The sequence below is a fragment of the Camelina sativa genome, chromosome 13, assembly GCF_030686135.1.
Source record: "Camelina sativa cultivar CO46 ecotype springtype chromosome 13, ASM3068613v1".
Lineage (NCBI taxonomy): Eukaryota > Viridiplantae > Streptophyta > Magnoliopsida > Brassicales > Brassicaceae > Camelina > Camelina sativa.
The window spans coordinates 19690425-19707099 of record NC_141892.1 but is presented as its reverse complement, the minus strand read 5'-3'; the positions used below and the strand labels follow the sequence as shown (position 1 = coordinate 19707099).

At 32.9% G+C, this 16675-nt stretch overlaps 4 protein-coding genes across 5 annotated transcripts; 2 read left to right on the top strand and 2 right to left on the bottom strand.

The window, feature by feature from the left end:
- Positions 1–5501: 5501 nt before the first annotated feature.
- On the bottom strand, positions 5502–6851 carry LOC104736947 (transcription repressor MYB6). Its single transcript, XM_010457036.3, has 2 exons — positions 6481–6851; positions 5502–6154 (listed from the first exon to the last, which is right to left on the bottom strand). Exons 1-2 carry the CDS (start codon positions 6741–6743, stop codon positions 5710–5712), a joined length of 708 nt encoding a protein of 235 aa, XP_010455338.2. The 5' UTR covers positions 6744–6851; the 3' UTR covers positions 5502–5709.
- A 1166-nt stretch (positions 6852–8017) lies between these two features.
- LOC104736946 (NAD(P)H-quinone oxidoreductase subunit T, chloroplastic) lies at positions 8018–9255 on the top strand. Its single transcript, XM_010457035.3, has 2 exons — positions 8018–8630; positions 8720–9255. The coding sequence occupies exons 1-2, from the start codon at positions 8257–8259 to the stop codon at positions 9141–9143; spliced, it is 798 nt and encodes a 265-aa protein (XP_010455337.1). The 5' UTR covers positions 8018–8256; the 3' UTR covers positions 9144–9255.
- Positions 9256–11066: 1811 nt separating this feature from the next.
- Positions 11067–14526, top strand: LOC104736945 (ran-binding protein M homolog). Of its 2 annotated transcripts, none has more exons than XM_010457033.3 (10): positions 11067–11510; positions 12226–12372; positions 12472–12558; positions 12661–12706; positions 13074–13150; positions 13263–13425; positions 13505–13573; positions 13643–13702; positions 13807–13893; positions 13999–14526. In XM_010457033.3, the coding sequence occupies exons 1-10, from the start codon at positions 11176–11178 to the stop codon at positions 14287–14289; spliced, it is 1362 nt and encodes a 453-aa protein (XP_010455335.2). In that variant the 5' UTR covers positions 11067–11175; the 3' UTR covers positions 14290–14526. The 2 variants fall into 2 exon arrangements, 1 of the variants encoding a protein (XP_010455335.2); XR_015577352.1 differs by having other exon boundaries at positions 11097–11510; positions 13512–13573.
- Positions 14527–14905: 379 nt separating this feature from the next.
- On the bottom strand, positions 14906–16093 carry LOC104736944 (nucleoside diphosphate kinase 1). The gene is made up of 3 exons (XM_010457032.3): positions 15840–16093; positions 15662–15710; positions 14906–15358 (listed from the first exon to the last, which is right to left on the bottom strand). The coding sequence occupies exons 1-3, from the start codon at positions 15888–15890 to the stop codon at positions 15009–15011; spliced, it is 450 nt and encodes a 149-aa protein (XP_010455334.1). The 5' UTR covers positions 15891–16093; the 3' UTR covers positions 14906–15008.
- Positions 16094–16675: the final 582 nt, after the last annotated feature.

The following is a 16675-nucleotide window of genomic DNA, read 5'->3' as shown; positions in this document are numbered from 1 at the left end:
GCTGATAGGAGCCTGAATTCAACTTCAGGTTGTGTTTCTGGGTTGGTGTTGCTCGACACCAACGACCAACACCAACACCTGCAGATAGACTGCACAGACTGGTTTGAGATAGCTATTTCGGAGTAACGTTTGGAGGATAAAACAGAGTTCGATTTGGCTGAAATTTGGTGGGGAGCTTCGTGGTGCTATAAGCTTAATATCCAAGGGTCGGTTTGTGAAATGGATGGTTGATTTTTGATTTAATCAAGTGTTTTTATTGTGTTCTGGCATAGACGGTCTTTTGGTAAGGTTGGACTGTCGGTCGACACCAGCATGTTGTTGTGTGTTTGGATCGTAGGAGAACAACTAGGGTTGGGTGTATTTGTGGAATTGTTTGTAAGGAGCGATTTCTAATCCGGTTGTCTCGTTGGAATTATGGGGCTCCGGTGAGATTATTTCTCGTGGATCATGTGCGAGGATTGGGAATCCGGGTGCGGTTGTTTCAACGGAATCATAGTAGACTATACATATTTTCAAGTAGAAAAAAATATATATGTGAACATAAATTTTATTTTGTCAAACAGTGAAGATAAAATGTAATATTTGATGTTGTAATATGATGTTTAATGATAGAAAAGAGTTCAATTATGGATTCATTACTAGAAAGTAAAATTTATGTGTACTACAACACTGTTAAAAAAAAAGTAAATTCTATAAGATATTTTTACGTATACTTTAGTAAGTAATGATCACTCAGCCGATAAAAAAAGTATTGGATGATGAAAAAAATGAAAAATAGTTATGAATTTATACAAATAAATTTGATATCTACACAGATTTATATTTTTAATATTGAACAATTATAATTCTTTTTAACAGTTTTTATTAATAATAAAAAAAATTATAGTCGTGGGTTATAAATCTAGTAGTATATAAAAAAAAGATGGCTAGCTAGACGAACTATATGAGAATACATGGTCACACATACCAAGTATACTATTGTATCATCAACTACACAAAGTATATGTATTACATGGCCACATGCATGAACTATATGATGTTATGTGGTCAACACGATAGACATAAAATCCGGTACACCGATCGGCTGACTCCAGCGAAATCCGACGTTGACTCCAGCGATGACAAAAAAAATATATTCTAAACTTTTTTATTAAAAAAAAAGAATATTATATTAAATTATTAATGGTTTTTCATGATTAAAAATATATTCAATTCAATATCTAAATATTTTCATATATCTCTAATTTATTCATTCTTATAATTAGTTAATTTTTATTTTTAAAGCTAAACTAATAGTTAAATAAAAATCATTGATAATTATTTTCAAGATGTAATATAAAAGTATTTGCAAAAATACTCTTATGTTATACCTTTTGCAAACATACCCCCATATCAGATATATTGTTTTGCTAAAATCAATTATTTGTATCTTTATCTTTAATATATTAGAAGTAAATATTGTGAATTTTGTTGTTGTTTTTTACATGTTATGAAGAGTATGTAAATGTTCTAGTAAAAAGTATCTAAAATTTTGTACAACATTTACCATGAAAACTTTAGAGTAAAGAGTCATATACTTAATTTTTGCATATTGTTTTTCTAATGAAAGTAGTTGAATTTGATTTTATTGATTTTGTAGTATTTAAATAATCTGATTATCAGAGATTTATATATATATATATATATATATATATATGTATATATTCATATCTTGAAAATAATTATTAATGATTTTTATTTAACCATTAGTTTAGCTTTAAAAATAAAAATTAACTACTTATAAGAATGAATACATTAGAGATATATAAAAAATTTAGATATTGAATTGAATATGTTTTTTAATCATGAAAAACCAAAAATGTTTAAATATAATATTTATTATTTTTGATTTTTAATAAAGAAAAATAGAATATATACTTTTTTATCAAATGTTGGTCTTCGTCGGAATCAGTCGACCGGTATACCAGATTGTATATCTATGTTGTTGACCACATGAACTATATCGCATATATGTGATTATGTAATACATATATTTCGTGTAGTTGAGAATATAATAATATAGTTGGTATATATAACTATGTATTGTGTTATCTTTTTCTATATAAATTATATGTTGCTACATCCTCCATGCATGCTTCCAATAATGGGGCGCCAGACAAATCTTAAATAATATATCTCACCTTATGTAATATGCATATATAAAATTTGATATTTTATCACCGAACATTAACCAGAATTTTTTACCCTTTTGTTTCTAATGTAAGTTTTCTTTATGATAATTTATAAGACCATTTTTAACGGAGCAACGATGAATTGTTTCTCACAACAACTAAAAAAAAATATCTTTATCATACATTTTTCTTTTTGATTTATTTTTTAATATTAATACCAATAAGAAAATGACACATGTCTATTTTCACATAAGCAACGTTTTTTAGAGTGCTCCAAAAAACAAACGCTTCTTATTCTTTTTTCTTCTCTTTTCTTTTAATTATTTGTTTAATAAGAGTATCAACATGAGCAACCCCACTAATCATGCCCTAAGCCTCTTCTAATTTTTTTTACTCTTCTAATTTTTTCAGTGAAACTAAAATTATCTTTTTCGCTTCTTGCAAAATCAACTTAATAGAGGAAATAATCACTTGACTCGGTGGAACATTATTTTTTTTAATCTAAAATTCCTATGAATTTTACTTTTCCACAAAAACTAGTACAGCATTCAATTTTTTTTTTTTCCCCGATTACAACATGAATCAGTTACCTGTGTAAGACCATCATTTCCAACCCATATTTTGCTAATATCAAAAAAAAAGAAAATCAATAATATCAAACCCAATCAATTTCAAACAATCCACTTATGAAAAATGAAATTAAGGATGCTGATCTTCCGGTAAAGCCTTAATCTGATGATTTCTTTATTCCTACAACCTCTCCATGAAAATTGATTTGTCCCGAAATTCTAGCATTAGTTTGCGATAACTGTAACGTCTGTGAAACAATATCAAATATAAACACAAACTCTTATTATTGCAAAGGAGAGACGTCTTTTAACTTTTGTAATAAGGAATAACACAAATCACAACCACAATGTTAACATTATTTCCTATGGGACATCTATTTTAAAACAAGAGATCATCTTTCCTAAGATGTCCATATAGTTTTGACTTATGGAGGTGGTGTGTTTCTAAGCTGCAGAATTTTTGTTATGGGTTTAACTCTTGGGACAGGTACTCCTTGCTTGGCTTAAATCCCCATCAAATGAAGCGCCAACGGATTCACTTAGACTTATTGCAGCTCAAGCAATAGTCTATGCAATATAGCAAGAAAGAAATGCCAATGCACAATCTCTCACTATGGTTGGAGCATGTTACGAACAATTTTTTGACATGCTCCAACTATGGTTTTGAGACTCTTATCTCTAACTATATATGTAAGTTTTGTAACCTTATTATTGTTCTCGTATCGGGCTTGTTCACCCTTGATTCATTGTCGTTGTGATACTTAATTTTTATTTTTTTCTTATGTAATCGCTTTTACCAAAGTTTATAAAACCAGAAATTTTAGAAAAAAAAAATGTTAAAAACATTATTGGAAATCATGTGTTTTCATGTATGGAAGTGTGCACGTCATGCATGCATGTGAGTCTCCTACAATGAAACCCTAAAGAAAACAAACAAAAAAAAAATTAAAAAAGATATATCAAAATGCATGTGATTATAAATTTTAATAATTGAGAATTAAATGGCAGCTCATTTTGGTTATATTTCCACATGTGGCTAAACGTAACGCTCCCATTACATTACATCCACCCGTCTTTTGTTAAGTATAACAACATACGTACTTTTTAAGTTTTTAGTCATCAAATTAACATCTCAATATTTCTGGAATCTTAAATCTTTTAGATAAACATAACGCCAGTTGCTAATTGCTACCAAATACGAAAATTATATTCGGTGTATAAAATGTTGGTAATCTAGTGTATCTAGAAGATGTAAAAAGGTATTAGCAATTCATATAAAATAATAATAATAACTTTAAAGTCGTTATAGAATTTTATAGATTTTCTTTTTTTATATAAAAAATGAGAGTGACAACTTCTTTTTTAATTTCCAGAAAAGGAGGGAGTCATGTTTGGCTGGATCTCACCTAAATCTCACATTCCCATACCTTCTTACTCTTCTTACGCACATGATTCTCTCTTTTGTTTTGCATCCATACTTTTCTCACTTTTATTCATATGTGATAGCATCTGTCTCCCAAACCAATTCTTGTCTTCTTCTTTCTTTCTTTTTTTTTTTCTGACGTCGACCAAACATTGTCTAGTGACAAAACATTTTTATCAAATAATATCTTTGATTTGCCTTTAAGACCATATTCATAAATGTTTTTATCAAGACTCGGATATGTCTATATTTGTTTCAGATAATGTTATAGTATGAATGTATGATGTATAAATAAAAATATATATCATATTCGTATTATAAATTAGGTAAAGTCAATTATTTTTGGTACACAGTATGGTTATAATGATAGATTCCGCCACCTACCTGCCTAAAACATGTCACATGTCTCCTCCCTTATCTTATTCCCCTTTATACATTACTTTATTTATCTCTTTCAATCAGCTGCTTCTGTTACATTCTTTGTCATGTTTGCGTCCTTACTCCATACGTTTACTTATATAATTAATTTAGTTGACATCGAATTACTTAATAAGCAAATTGTCCATAAGTGAAAGCAAAAGAGTAATGTTATAAAAAAAAAGCTTGAAAATGATTAGTTTCTTTTATTAAAATTACAATTATCATGAATTATGGAATATGTTGAATAAACCACACCAAAAAGTTATGAAATAAATATTTAACATAGTGAACGAGATATTTATCGTAACTTGCTAGTTGCTATTGCTAGTTGCTACTATATGGTCCCCATTAACCTAATTCATGTTTCTAGAAACCTTTGCATAAAAAATATATATATATCATATATATATATATCTATCTACATGTAAAAATGGATAACGGTTGATCCATAAGATTCCAAAAAGACCAAAACCATGGTCACATTTCACTCCTGCTTGGATTATATGTTATAGAAAAATATTTTAAAAAATACCACTCAACTAATTTTTTTCCATAAATATGATCACTAATTTTGCTTTTCAAAAATACCATTACAAACTTTTTAATCCAAAAATACCACAAACCTTTAAATTAATTTTTAAGAGTTTTTATAATTTTAAATTTTGAATCCTTGTTTAGTAGTTTGAGTTTAGGATTTAGTTTCTAGGATTTTGCGTTTATTATTTATGTTTTTAGAATTTAGGGATTTTGTGGTAATTTCGGAAAAAATATTTAAATTATATTTGTAAAAAATACTAATATTAGTACTTTTGGAACAAAAACCTATTTAATGGTATTGTTAAAAAAATTCATATAATATTATATTATTTGAAAATCAAATTAGTTCATTTTCACTCGTTGTGGTGGAATACTTGTGTATTTTGTTGAAAAAAAAATTATATATCGTAATATTTTTTCTTCAAAAGATAAAGATATATGAACAAAACCAAAAACAAAATACCAAAGAAACTGAAGTAAATAATTTCTATAATTATCCAAAACGACCAACACAAATTAAAATATATAATAATAATAAAAAAATCTAAAAACCCCAATTTTTGGTTTTTTGTGCCGGTTTGGTAAATTCTTAAAACAGTGACAAACGCGCCGCCATCAACTGATCCCGCCACGGCTTTGAATCAGCCAATAACCCGGCTCCAACTACCCGACCCGAACCCGATCCAAACCCGAGAGTTAAATCCAAATTCAGCTCTATACGTTCTGAATTATCACCACTGTAATAACACTCCCCGTTCTGCCGGAGATCCTCATCAGTCGTCGTGCCACTTGTGGAAGCTCCGGAGGAATTTTCCTGTTTAACAGCTAAGTTGGAGAGAGAGTACTCAACGGCGTCGTTTTGATTCGGACCAACAACAACGATCTGAGACGGCACCGCTTTGGTATCGTTGATCGGCCGATGAGTTTGTGGATCAATCCCATGACTAAGAAGCTTCCTTTTGATATGAGTGTTCCAATAATTCTTGATTTCGTTATCTGTTCTTCCTGGTAATCTCCCAGCTATCAATGACCATCTGAAACGAAAACAAAAAAAAAAATCAAACTTTAGTAAAACTAAAGAACTAAAACAGAGGAAACAAGGACTCTGTTTTTATTGTCTCTCTGTTTCCTAGAAAGTTCAAAAAAAAATTTCCTGGGAAAGTTAAAATCAGAAGAGATGAGGAGAAGATAAAAGGAAACCCAGTTTCTATTTCCTGGAAAGTTCAAATTTTTTTTCCCCGGGAAAGATAAAAGAAGAAGAGAAGTACTCTGTTTTTTCTATGTTCTCTCTGTTTTCCATTAAAAAAGAAGAAGAAGAGAGAGAGAGAGAGAGAGAGAGAGAGGAGAAAAAGTTTCGTACTTGTTCCCGAGTAAGCTATGGAGTTTGATGATGATTTGATCTTCATCATCAGTAAAGTTACCACGTTTAAGATCAGGACGAAGGTAATTAATCCATCTCAATCTACAACTTTTACCACAACGCAACAATCCAGCGGATTTAGGAAGAGAACGCCAACAACCTTCACCATGATTACGGATGTAATCGATGAGACGTTGGTCTTCTTCTTTAGTCCAAGCTCCTTTGTTTGTGTGAGCTTTTTCGCAACAAGGAGATCTTCCCATGGTGAAAGGGATGAAGATGTTGTTGAGAGAAGAGAGGGAAAGAGAGATCAAAAAGATGTGAAGAGTTTTGGGTAATATAAAAAAAAAAGGAGGTGACTTTGACCAAGTTTGGTACATACATGTGACTATGTGAGATAAAGTGAGGCTGTGCTTTGCTGTGTTGTGTGGGGATTAGGTAGGTAAGCAACTTTCTTCTTTTCTTTTTTTTTTCTTGTCTTTTTCCATACTTTTTCTTCTTAGATTTTGCTTTTTGTTTTGCTTTTTGGTTCTCTTCCCTCTGTTTCTACTTATAATTTAGTTGGGAGTTGAGACAAATACAAAGGAAAAATATTGTAAATTTTACTTTAATATTATCTGAAATCTGATATTTTGTTCTCTATTTTAAAGTTTCTCCTTTTTATACAAACAATACAAAAGTAACTATAACACACTGACACACACATATTTTTAGTACTTACATATACTTTGGGAGTTAATTGTTTGAGAGTGTAGCTATGGACTTTGTAATCTTGACTGCAAGAAATTTGGTTGTAGATTTTTATGGCTTTTATTTTTGATTAGCAAAATTAGTTATGTTGGTTGTGACTTGTGAGTAGGTGAAATATTTTAGGGGAGCTTTTAGAGTTGTAAAAGTTTGGAAAAGAAAATGACTTTTATGACTTGAAAAATAAATAAAAGCTGCTTGTGGATGGAACAGGTCCGTGAGGAGTAATAGAAATGGAAATCCCAACACACGCTTCTGTGGTTGCGGTTAGAGTAATCGCCAACCTCGTAGACATCGGGCTGAGTGGTTAAATGACATGGGAAAGGCCTAGAAATTCAGTGGACGTAAGCAATCTCGGATGAGGAAGATATAGGGGCCGGCCCTGATCTAAAGTCATTGAAGCAAGGGCTTTAGGCGCCAAAATATATATAACATTTTGGGGCATCAATATCAACAAAACCCTTGTAGTACAATCGTTTTTTCCTGTTTCTTTAGGTGTCTAGGTTGCTGGTTCGAAACTTGGTAGCAGCAATATATGCACATTTTTCAGTGTTGGATCAAACCTGTGTTTGACTCGAGAAACACATGGCTGAACATTTGAATGGCATCAAATCGAGTTGAATGGCGCACAAGGGGGGTGTGGTTCTAATACAACCCCCAAGTATTCATTTTGTACATGGCTAGGCAATCAACGTTGGGTTTGGAGATGGGCCTTCGGAGTAGTAAAGTCCAAACAATTGCTCTAATTTGTAATCATGAATAAAATCATGGATTATGATTATTTAGTATTATGGATTATATGATTAATTTACGTACCTTACAAGTTAATTACCACTTTGAAATTTGAAGTGGATTGTTAATTGAATGTACAGTAAAAAAATTACATATTGACCAAACAGAAACAATGTAGTTTTTTTGTTGCTCCTATGGATACTACTAGATAGGACAATAAAGATATTAAAGAAGATTCAGACCACACAATCATGAGGCCGTAAGACAAGTTTCTGAGGCCTAACAGTAACCAAAAACATGAAGAAAAAAAGAGAAGAAAGAACAAACCATCTTCAACACAAATCCATGGCTTGTGCAGCTTCCACATATGCTCGAACGTCCTGTATTCTCCTACCCAAAATCCATAACGCCACGCAGTTCAGAGATGAAACTAGAGCACTTAGAAGGATAACAGCAAGAAGAGTGATACGTATTTACGCGTCACAAGGCCCGACAAAACCGCCAAAACCATCTCACGGAGTAGACACAAGAATCCACTGGGAAAGCCCGGATGAAGGCTGGATCGGAGGAGGATCCAACTCGACCAAATCCGTTGAAGAGGACAAAACCAATCTCTTGAGTGATGAAAAATTTGCAGAACTAATCAAAGACTCTTTTGATTCTCATTATCAGTTAAGAAAAACCAAAAGATACTCATTACTACAACATGCCTTTGCTTTTTTTTTCTTGATCATAATTTGTAATTTTTATCATTTTTCAGATTCTTAGGTGTCTCAACAGATGCTGATCTAGAAGAGATAAAATCTGCGTACCGGAGATTATCCAAAGAGTATCATCCAGACACAACTTCATTACCACTTAAAACTGCTTCAGACAAGTTCATGAAACTAAGAGAAGTCTACAATGTTTTGTGCGATGTGGAGACTCGGAGGTTTTATGACTGGACATTGGCACAAGAGGTAGCGAGTCGCCAAGCTGAGAAGATGAGGATGAAGCTTGAGGATCCGAAAGAGCAAGAGTTTAGAAGCTATGAATCAATACCTGATATGGTTGACCGGTTAGGTGGAAAGAATATGGACCTTAGTGATCAAGCTATGACTGCTCTCACGTTCGATATTTTCATCATATTATTCGCTGTTTGTTGTATAGTGTTTGTGATTGTTTTCACAGATCCTTCTTACTAAGTAAGGTCCTTTGTATATACATGGAAAATTCATATAGTTAAATATGTAGATGAACAATTACAACAAAGCATTAGATAATATGAATCAAAAGGTCTAGTGGTATTGTTACCTACTGTTTTCTTGTGTGTATTTGTTTAGAGCTCTATTTTATTATGCCACCTAGCTGATCAATTGGCCACATCCCTTAGCCTAAGAAATAGGTAAACAATGGTACAAAAAAAAAAAAACTACTAGTAATTTTGATAACTAATGTTTTGTGAAAAAGGAACACAAGCTTTCAAGTCTGTCTTACGTGTTAGACAACCATTTTGACTACGCTTTGTTATATGGTGGGAAATATACATTGAATTGGTGTGTAAACTTATACTTGGCTTTTGGAAAGTAAATATATTGATGAATGAACTAAAAAAAAAAAGTCTATCTGAACTAGTAATATGAGATTGCAAATAAATAGAGGGTGGCCTAATTCTGGTTGTTGGCCGATCTCTTTTCCGCCTTCTGTAGTTGCTCGTCTCTCATTCTAGCCACAGAGATCACGTCCGTCAAGGATTGAGGGCAAAACATTCGAATACTATCAGAAATTGATGAGTGAAGACCTCCCATGAATGTTCCCATCAAGGCTTTTTGTGTCCAACCGTCGACCTTACTTAAAAGACGTTTGAACTCCCGTAAGTAATCTTCAAGGCTGCCCTTTTGTTTAATCTTGCATAACGCTTCATGGAAATCTTCGATCGGACCAAATCGATCCAACATATGTTCTTCAAATACGTTGCAAGTGATGACCGTATTATCTTCTTTAATTGTCTTGGTCATTGCAAGCCACCACAGAGATATGCTTCGTCTTCGAGATGGTAAGATGCATATCGCACGCGAAAATGATCCTCAGGTATATCTTGAAACTCAAAAAAATGCTTGGCCTTACTCAGCCAAGCTGTTGGGTCACCTCTAGAGAATTTAGGAAACTCCAACGTTGTGAACATGGCTTGTGTCGTCATAGTCTCGATTAGCTTTTTCAAGGAGGCTTCAATGTGAGCAAATTTCTCATTGGCTTCTATTTGCATTTTCACGAGCTCTTCTTGGACGTTGCTCAAGCTGACTTCGAGTAGATCAAGTCTGTCTTTGTTACTTCCAACCATGCTATATATGATTTTGTGTTCTGATACCAAAAGAAAACAAGGTTGAAAATTTGATAAAGAACAAAAGTTTTTTTTTTTTTTTGTTTTTTGTGGAGAAACTGTGCTTATTGTTTCTTCTTTTTTTTTTTATCCTTTATTAAATAAGAGATACAGTTCAACGTGGAAGTGAATATGGAATCATGGATTCCTACAAAACAGAAGACTCGTTTCTATTTTTTAAATAGAAACACACAAAAAAAAAACCAAATAATGAAAACATTAATCGAAATACTTTTGGTTTGAAAGAAAATAATTTAGGTTTTAGTTAAAATACCATTACTTATAAAGGGATTTTTTTGTTTAAAATAAATAATTCGAATCACAATCAACACTGAACTAAAATTTCTTCCATAATTAGAATTTAGCATTTATTTAAAATACCATTCTTTATAAACTGAATTCTAAGAAAACCAAACAATTTGAATCAAAGTCGAACCTAAAACTAGATTGAACATATAATAAACATGCTTTTTTAAGTTAAAGTAAGATATAATTAAGCATACGACTAGAGACTATTTTGGATATTTTATAAATTCTTTAAACGATTATTCTTATAATATCCGCAAACAATCTAACTCCAAATTGAACCGAAAAATTAAAAAATTATTTTAAAACCACATTAAAAAAAAATTATAAAATAAATAAATAGTTGACACATATTTAAAATAATAATTGGTTTTCGAAAACCACGGTTTAAAATCAATTTTTTTGGAAAACCGTTATAATTCGAATTAAAACCAAACCGAAAGAACATATATTTGAAAAAAACAAAAAAAAATCGTTCAACAATGTTGTTTGTTTCTATTAACTTAACTAATCAGAAATTTTCTAGGGTTTTCTCCTCCAATTCGATTTGAATGAACAATTCTTACTTCCTTCACAAATTCCGTCACTCTTCTAAACCATACTACGCGATGGAAGATGACGAAGAAGGAGAAGAAGAATCACCGACGGAGCTAAACACGATCAACGGTTTAACCAATTTTGTAATCATCTCTCCCGATAAGCTTTCTCTCAAATACACTGGCGTCGCCCAACACGGTCACGACGTCGGCGTCGTTCAGTCTAATAAGCCTGCTCCGTGTAAGCGTCTCGCTTACTACTTCGAGATTTATGTCAAAGATGCTGGTGTTAAAGGACGTGTCGCCATTGGTTTCACTACCGATAGCTTCAGAATCGCGAGGCAGCCTGGGTATTTTAATTACATTCAATCGTTAGGGAAGGTTATGGTTTGATTAGGTTTTGGACATTCTGAAATTTTTGGTTTCAATTGTGTGAAGTTTTGTTTAGATTTGATTAGGTTCTGAAGGAAAATCTCAAATTTGGTTCAATTGAGTGAGTTCTGTTTAGGTTTGATTAGGTTCTGAAGTTTGGATCAATTGTGTGAGTTCTATTTTGATTTGATTAGGTTCAGGACGATCTGAAATTTTATCATAATCGTATGTATATGCTCTGTTTTATGATCATATGAATCACTATATCGGATATATTCAGAATTGCGAGCCAGCGTTGGTACTGTTGAATTTTCCTTTTCGATTTTGTGTTTAGATTCATGTAGACTCGAGATTCTTTGATAAAGTAATTTGATTTGGTGTTCAGTTCAGGCCTGTTTCTGAGAGGAAGTTATGCTTTGATTAGGTTCTTGACAATCTGAAATTTGGTTTCAATCATGTTTAAATGGCGGTAGTTTATTTGAAGTTGGATTTGGTTCAGGAAACTTTGAAGTTTGATTGGATAGTGTTCAATAGTGTTAGTTCTATTTTAAGTTAAGTAGGTTCCGAAAGATCTGAAATTTGGTTCGATTGCGTGAGTTCTGGTTATGCAAGAAGGTATCATCTATATTTTTGTTGCTGTTCATTCAAATTGAACTTAGCACGTGTGGCTATTTCTTCTGTAATGTTGGCTAGATGGGAAGTCAACACTTGTGGCTATCATGGTGAGGATGGACTTATATATCTTGGAAAAAGACAAGGTGAAGCTTTTGGTCCGACTTATACAACCGGTGATACAGTCGGTGGGGGTATAAACTATGATTCGCAGGAGTTCTTTTTCACGTATGTTAGAAATGTTTTGCTATCAATTGAAAATAGATATCTAGTTCCGATTTAATTTCATGTTGCTATTTTGACATATCGTCGTTTACGTGATGCCAGGGTAAATGGAACTCTCGTAGGGACTGTCTCCAAGTACATCAAGGGTCCTCTATTTCCTACTGTAGCTGTGCATAGCCAAAACGAGGAGTATGCTCTTATTCTTATCTTTTTTTTTAATAATACTGATGTTAGCGTACATTATCTCAGTTTCTTGCATGTGCTTTACATTTCTGTTATGAATCTTGGTAGGGTTACTGTGAATTTTGGGCAAGAGAAGTTTGCTTTTGATTTTAAGGTAAGATTCTCAAATTTGTTTACATACGACTAGAGTTGCTAGTTCTTAGCTTGAGTGATTTGGACATGGGATATTGTGAAACTCAATATTAGAAATTATGCATCTTTTCCAGATGGTAAAAACATATAATGTGGCAGATGTTTCCCATATAAAAAATTTCGTCCATAATTGCTTGTTTCATGCATGCTTTGATATTCTCTTTTGAACAAGCATGACCTGTTAGACTAAACGATTAAGATTTATATAGGCTGTAAGAACTTGTTCTTCCCTTTCTGCCTTAGTTATGTGTTTGAGCCTTTGAGGGATGGATTAGATATGTGTTTACGTAATCGTTTGACTCAGCTGTTACCCTTTTATGTTGTGTTAGGGATATCAAGCATCGGAGAGGAATAAGCAACAAATAGAATTTGATATGATGTCCATACCTCCAAACATTTGTCATGGGTGAGTGCACTCGTTTTCTGTAGTAATTGAGGTGCAGTTTTTTTCTTCATTTGTGTTGTCAGATAGTTGATAATCTATCCGCATAGCTAAAAGCTTCATCTTTGGTCATTAGGCTTGTGAAGAACTACTTGCTTCACTACGGGTACGAAGATACTCTTCATGCTTTTGACTTGGCTACTAAAAGCATAGTTTGTCCTATCAATGGAGCTGTAGAAGATAATATTGATGTGCAAGATACATCGTATGCATTGCATGAAAGGAAAATTTTTAGACAGGTATTATTTATTTTGCGCCTTTTTACTTCTTGTCCCAAATTCGTTAGTATTGTACTGATCCATGCTTCGGTTGGTAAAGCTTATAGGGAAGGGTGACATTGATGCTGCTCTTGCTAAACTCCGGGATTGCTATCCCCAACTTGTACAGGTAGATTGAGGAACAAGTCATATTGTTACATTGAAATATGAACTCTTACCCCAACTGTATCATCTGCAGAATGATAAATCAGAAGTATGCTTCCTACTTCACTGTCAAAAGTTCATTGAATTAGTACGGGTATGGTCTTCATTCCTTATATATGAATTACACATCAGATCCACTGCGGTTAGACTGTCTCTCTCTCTAAGTAAATTCTCTGGAAAAATGTGGGATACTTTTAGATTGGAGCACTAGAAGAAGCTGTGAAATATGGAAGAGTGGAGTTAGCAAAATTCATTGGTTTAACTGGATTCAAAGACATTATAGAGGTATTGATGCTTCTCCAACCTTAAACCTTTGTGATGGATTGGAAACTTTATCGATATTACTGATTTGGAAGTCATATATTGAGTGACTTGTTATATCTATTTCAGGACTGCTTTGCCCTGCTTGTATACGAACGCCCTCAAGAATCGACTGTAGGATATTTCCTAGCAGAGTCTCAAAGAGAAGTAGTGGCAGACGCAGTGAATGCAGCAATTTTATCTACAAGTCCAAACACCAAAGATCAGTCGTCGCATTCTCGTCTGGAGACACTTCTCCGACAACTCACGGCTGGCGGTCTGGAAATGCGGTCGCTTAACGATGGTCAAGGAGAAGTGTTTTCGCTTCACCAGCTTCTTATGAACAATAGCAATCGGAAGAGGACAAAAAAAACTGGTTAGCTTTAGCTGTCCATCTTTGAGAACAAACAAACTTGGCTTTTGATTGTTGACGGTGGTTGAGTCTGAACCGTTTCTTTCCGGTCAGATGAAGTAGGCGCTTAAAATAAGCGGTCAACGTAGATGGTTGAGATCGGGTTAAGTTTGAACCTGTGGCCGTTGGATTTTTTCTATGTAAGACTTGAAAATTTGTAAAATTTATTTATTTATCTAAATTTAAGCTCGAGATCATTTTATAAAGGTTTGCTTTTTATTCACAAATAGAAACATTCATACAAAGTACTCCAATGTGGAACACAGATTCTCTCTTCCCACATTCCTTGTCCCCTGCAAGTTTTGCTAGCGATCAATTTTGACAAATATATCAAATATCGGATGGGAACAACACAACTTACTCTGAAGTGTTCAGTGGGATAAGGCAATTTTTGACAGCATCTCAGACACTAACAAGATTATAAAATAACTAATAAGAATGAATTTTGTAATCAAACCTAAGATGAGCAAAACAAAAGGGAAACATTTGGTGAATTTTTGACTTTGTATACTGTTCAAGATAATTTTGTAATAACCTGCCATTAGGAGGATTAGTTGCATTCATATGCAACAAATGCAAGCAATGTAGAGAAGGAGAATCAAATTCAACTTAAAATATAGGAGTCATCACAAAAGCAAGCAATATCGGGAACATAGAAAACACACTACTGAAAAAAGCAACAGATCATTCAGGATTCATAGACCCAAGGGTGAACGCTGCTCTGCCAGTTGACAGGACCATCAGGGAACCACAAAGCAATCTCCTTCTGTGCACTCTCGACAGCGTCACTTCCATGGATCACGTTCCTTCCAATGTCAATTGCATAGTCCCCACGGATAGTTCCAGACTCAGCAGCTGCTGGGTTTGTGGCTCCAATGATCTTACGTCCGGTCAAGACAACATTCTTTCCTTCCCAGATCATGGCAACAACAGGTCCGGACACAATGTAGTCAACAAGTCCATTGAAGAAAGGCTTTGAAGACAAGTCGGCGTAGTGCTTCTCAGCAAAAGAGCGCTCTACACTGATCATCTTCAGACCTACACACAACACAAATCTTAAGACACATATACCATAACCCAAACTCTATTACACAACACAGACATCTCTATAACACTTTCGTAGGCACAGATACTAAAATCTAAAATCTATAAGACAACACATGCATAATATTTGTCAAGCCAAGCAAGGTCTAGAGTAGAGACATCTCTTCCAAATTATATATCCTCAATTTCTAGTTATCTGATTATGGAAGTGACACTATGACCTCAATCTTCGATCTAAGAAATCTCTAATCTTAAAATCTAAAATCGCTCAAACAAGTTTTGTAGGAGAATCATTACCTTTCAAAGTGAAACCCTTCTTCTCAAACCTAGAGATGATTTCACCGATCTGAAAGAAAAGAAAAAAACACAAAACTTTATCAAGTCTCGATTTTTTCCAAGAAGAAGCAATCCAAGGAAGTGAAGAACATAACCAAAGTTATGTCAAGTTAGTATTGAGTGGGAAAGAGAAGCTTACGAGTCCTCTCTGGACGCCGTCAGGCTTGATCATGATGAAAGTTTGCTCCATTGTTGATGCTTACTTGTGGCTCGTAGGAGGCAAAAAAGAGTTATATATAGAGTCTCACACCAATTTGTAACCCTAATCCGAGGTCAAAGAACAGTCTAGGGCTATAGAATATTCGTTCTATCTTTGACGTTATTGGGCCTACATGTATTATAATTTAAGGCCCATGTTTTTTTTACGAAACAATTATACAAAAGGTTTGATCCAAATTTTTGTTGAAGATATATCTTATTATATAAAAAGTTTTGTTTTGAAAGTTAGCCATCAACAAGATTTTGACATGTGTCAAGTTTATACACAATATTAATAATGTAAAAGTATAATTATCAAAAAATTATAAAAATTAAAAGTTTTTAGATAATTATAAGGAGATAATATATATATTTCATAAAATTCAAAATTATAATATTATTTACTTATTTTTAATTTAAGTTATTAATTCTACAAAAAATAGCATAGGGAAGGAAAATATACAGTTAATTATTAATTTTTAATTTTGCAAAATAATTATCAAAAAATTACAAAAATTAAAAGTTTTTTTTAATAATTATAAGGAGATCATATATATATATATATTTCATAAAATTCGAAATTATAACATTATTTACTTATTTTTAATTCTAAGTTATTAATTCTACAAAAAAAAAGTATAGGGATTGAGGAAAATACACAGTTAATTATTAATTCTAAATTAAATACTCACTTTTGTATAAACATAAATTGTCTCATAAGGGTCTTTAGTTTCATTGGTTGTCGGAGCAAGCCATTTTGAGATAGTTAAAACACGT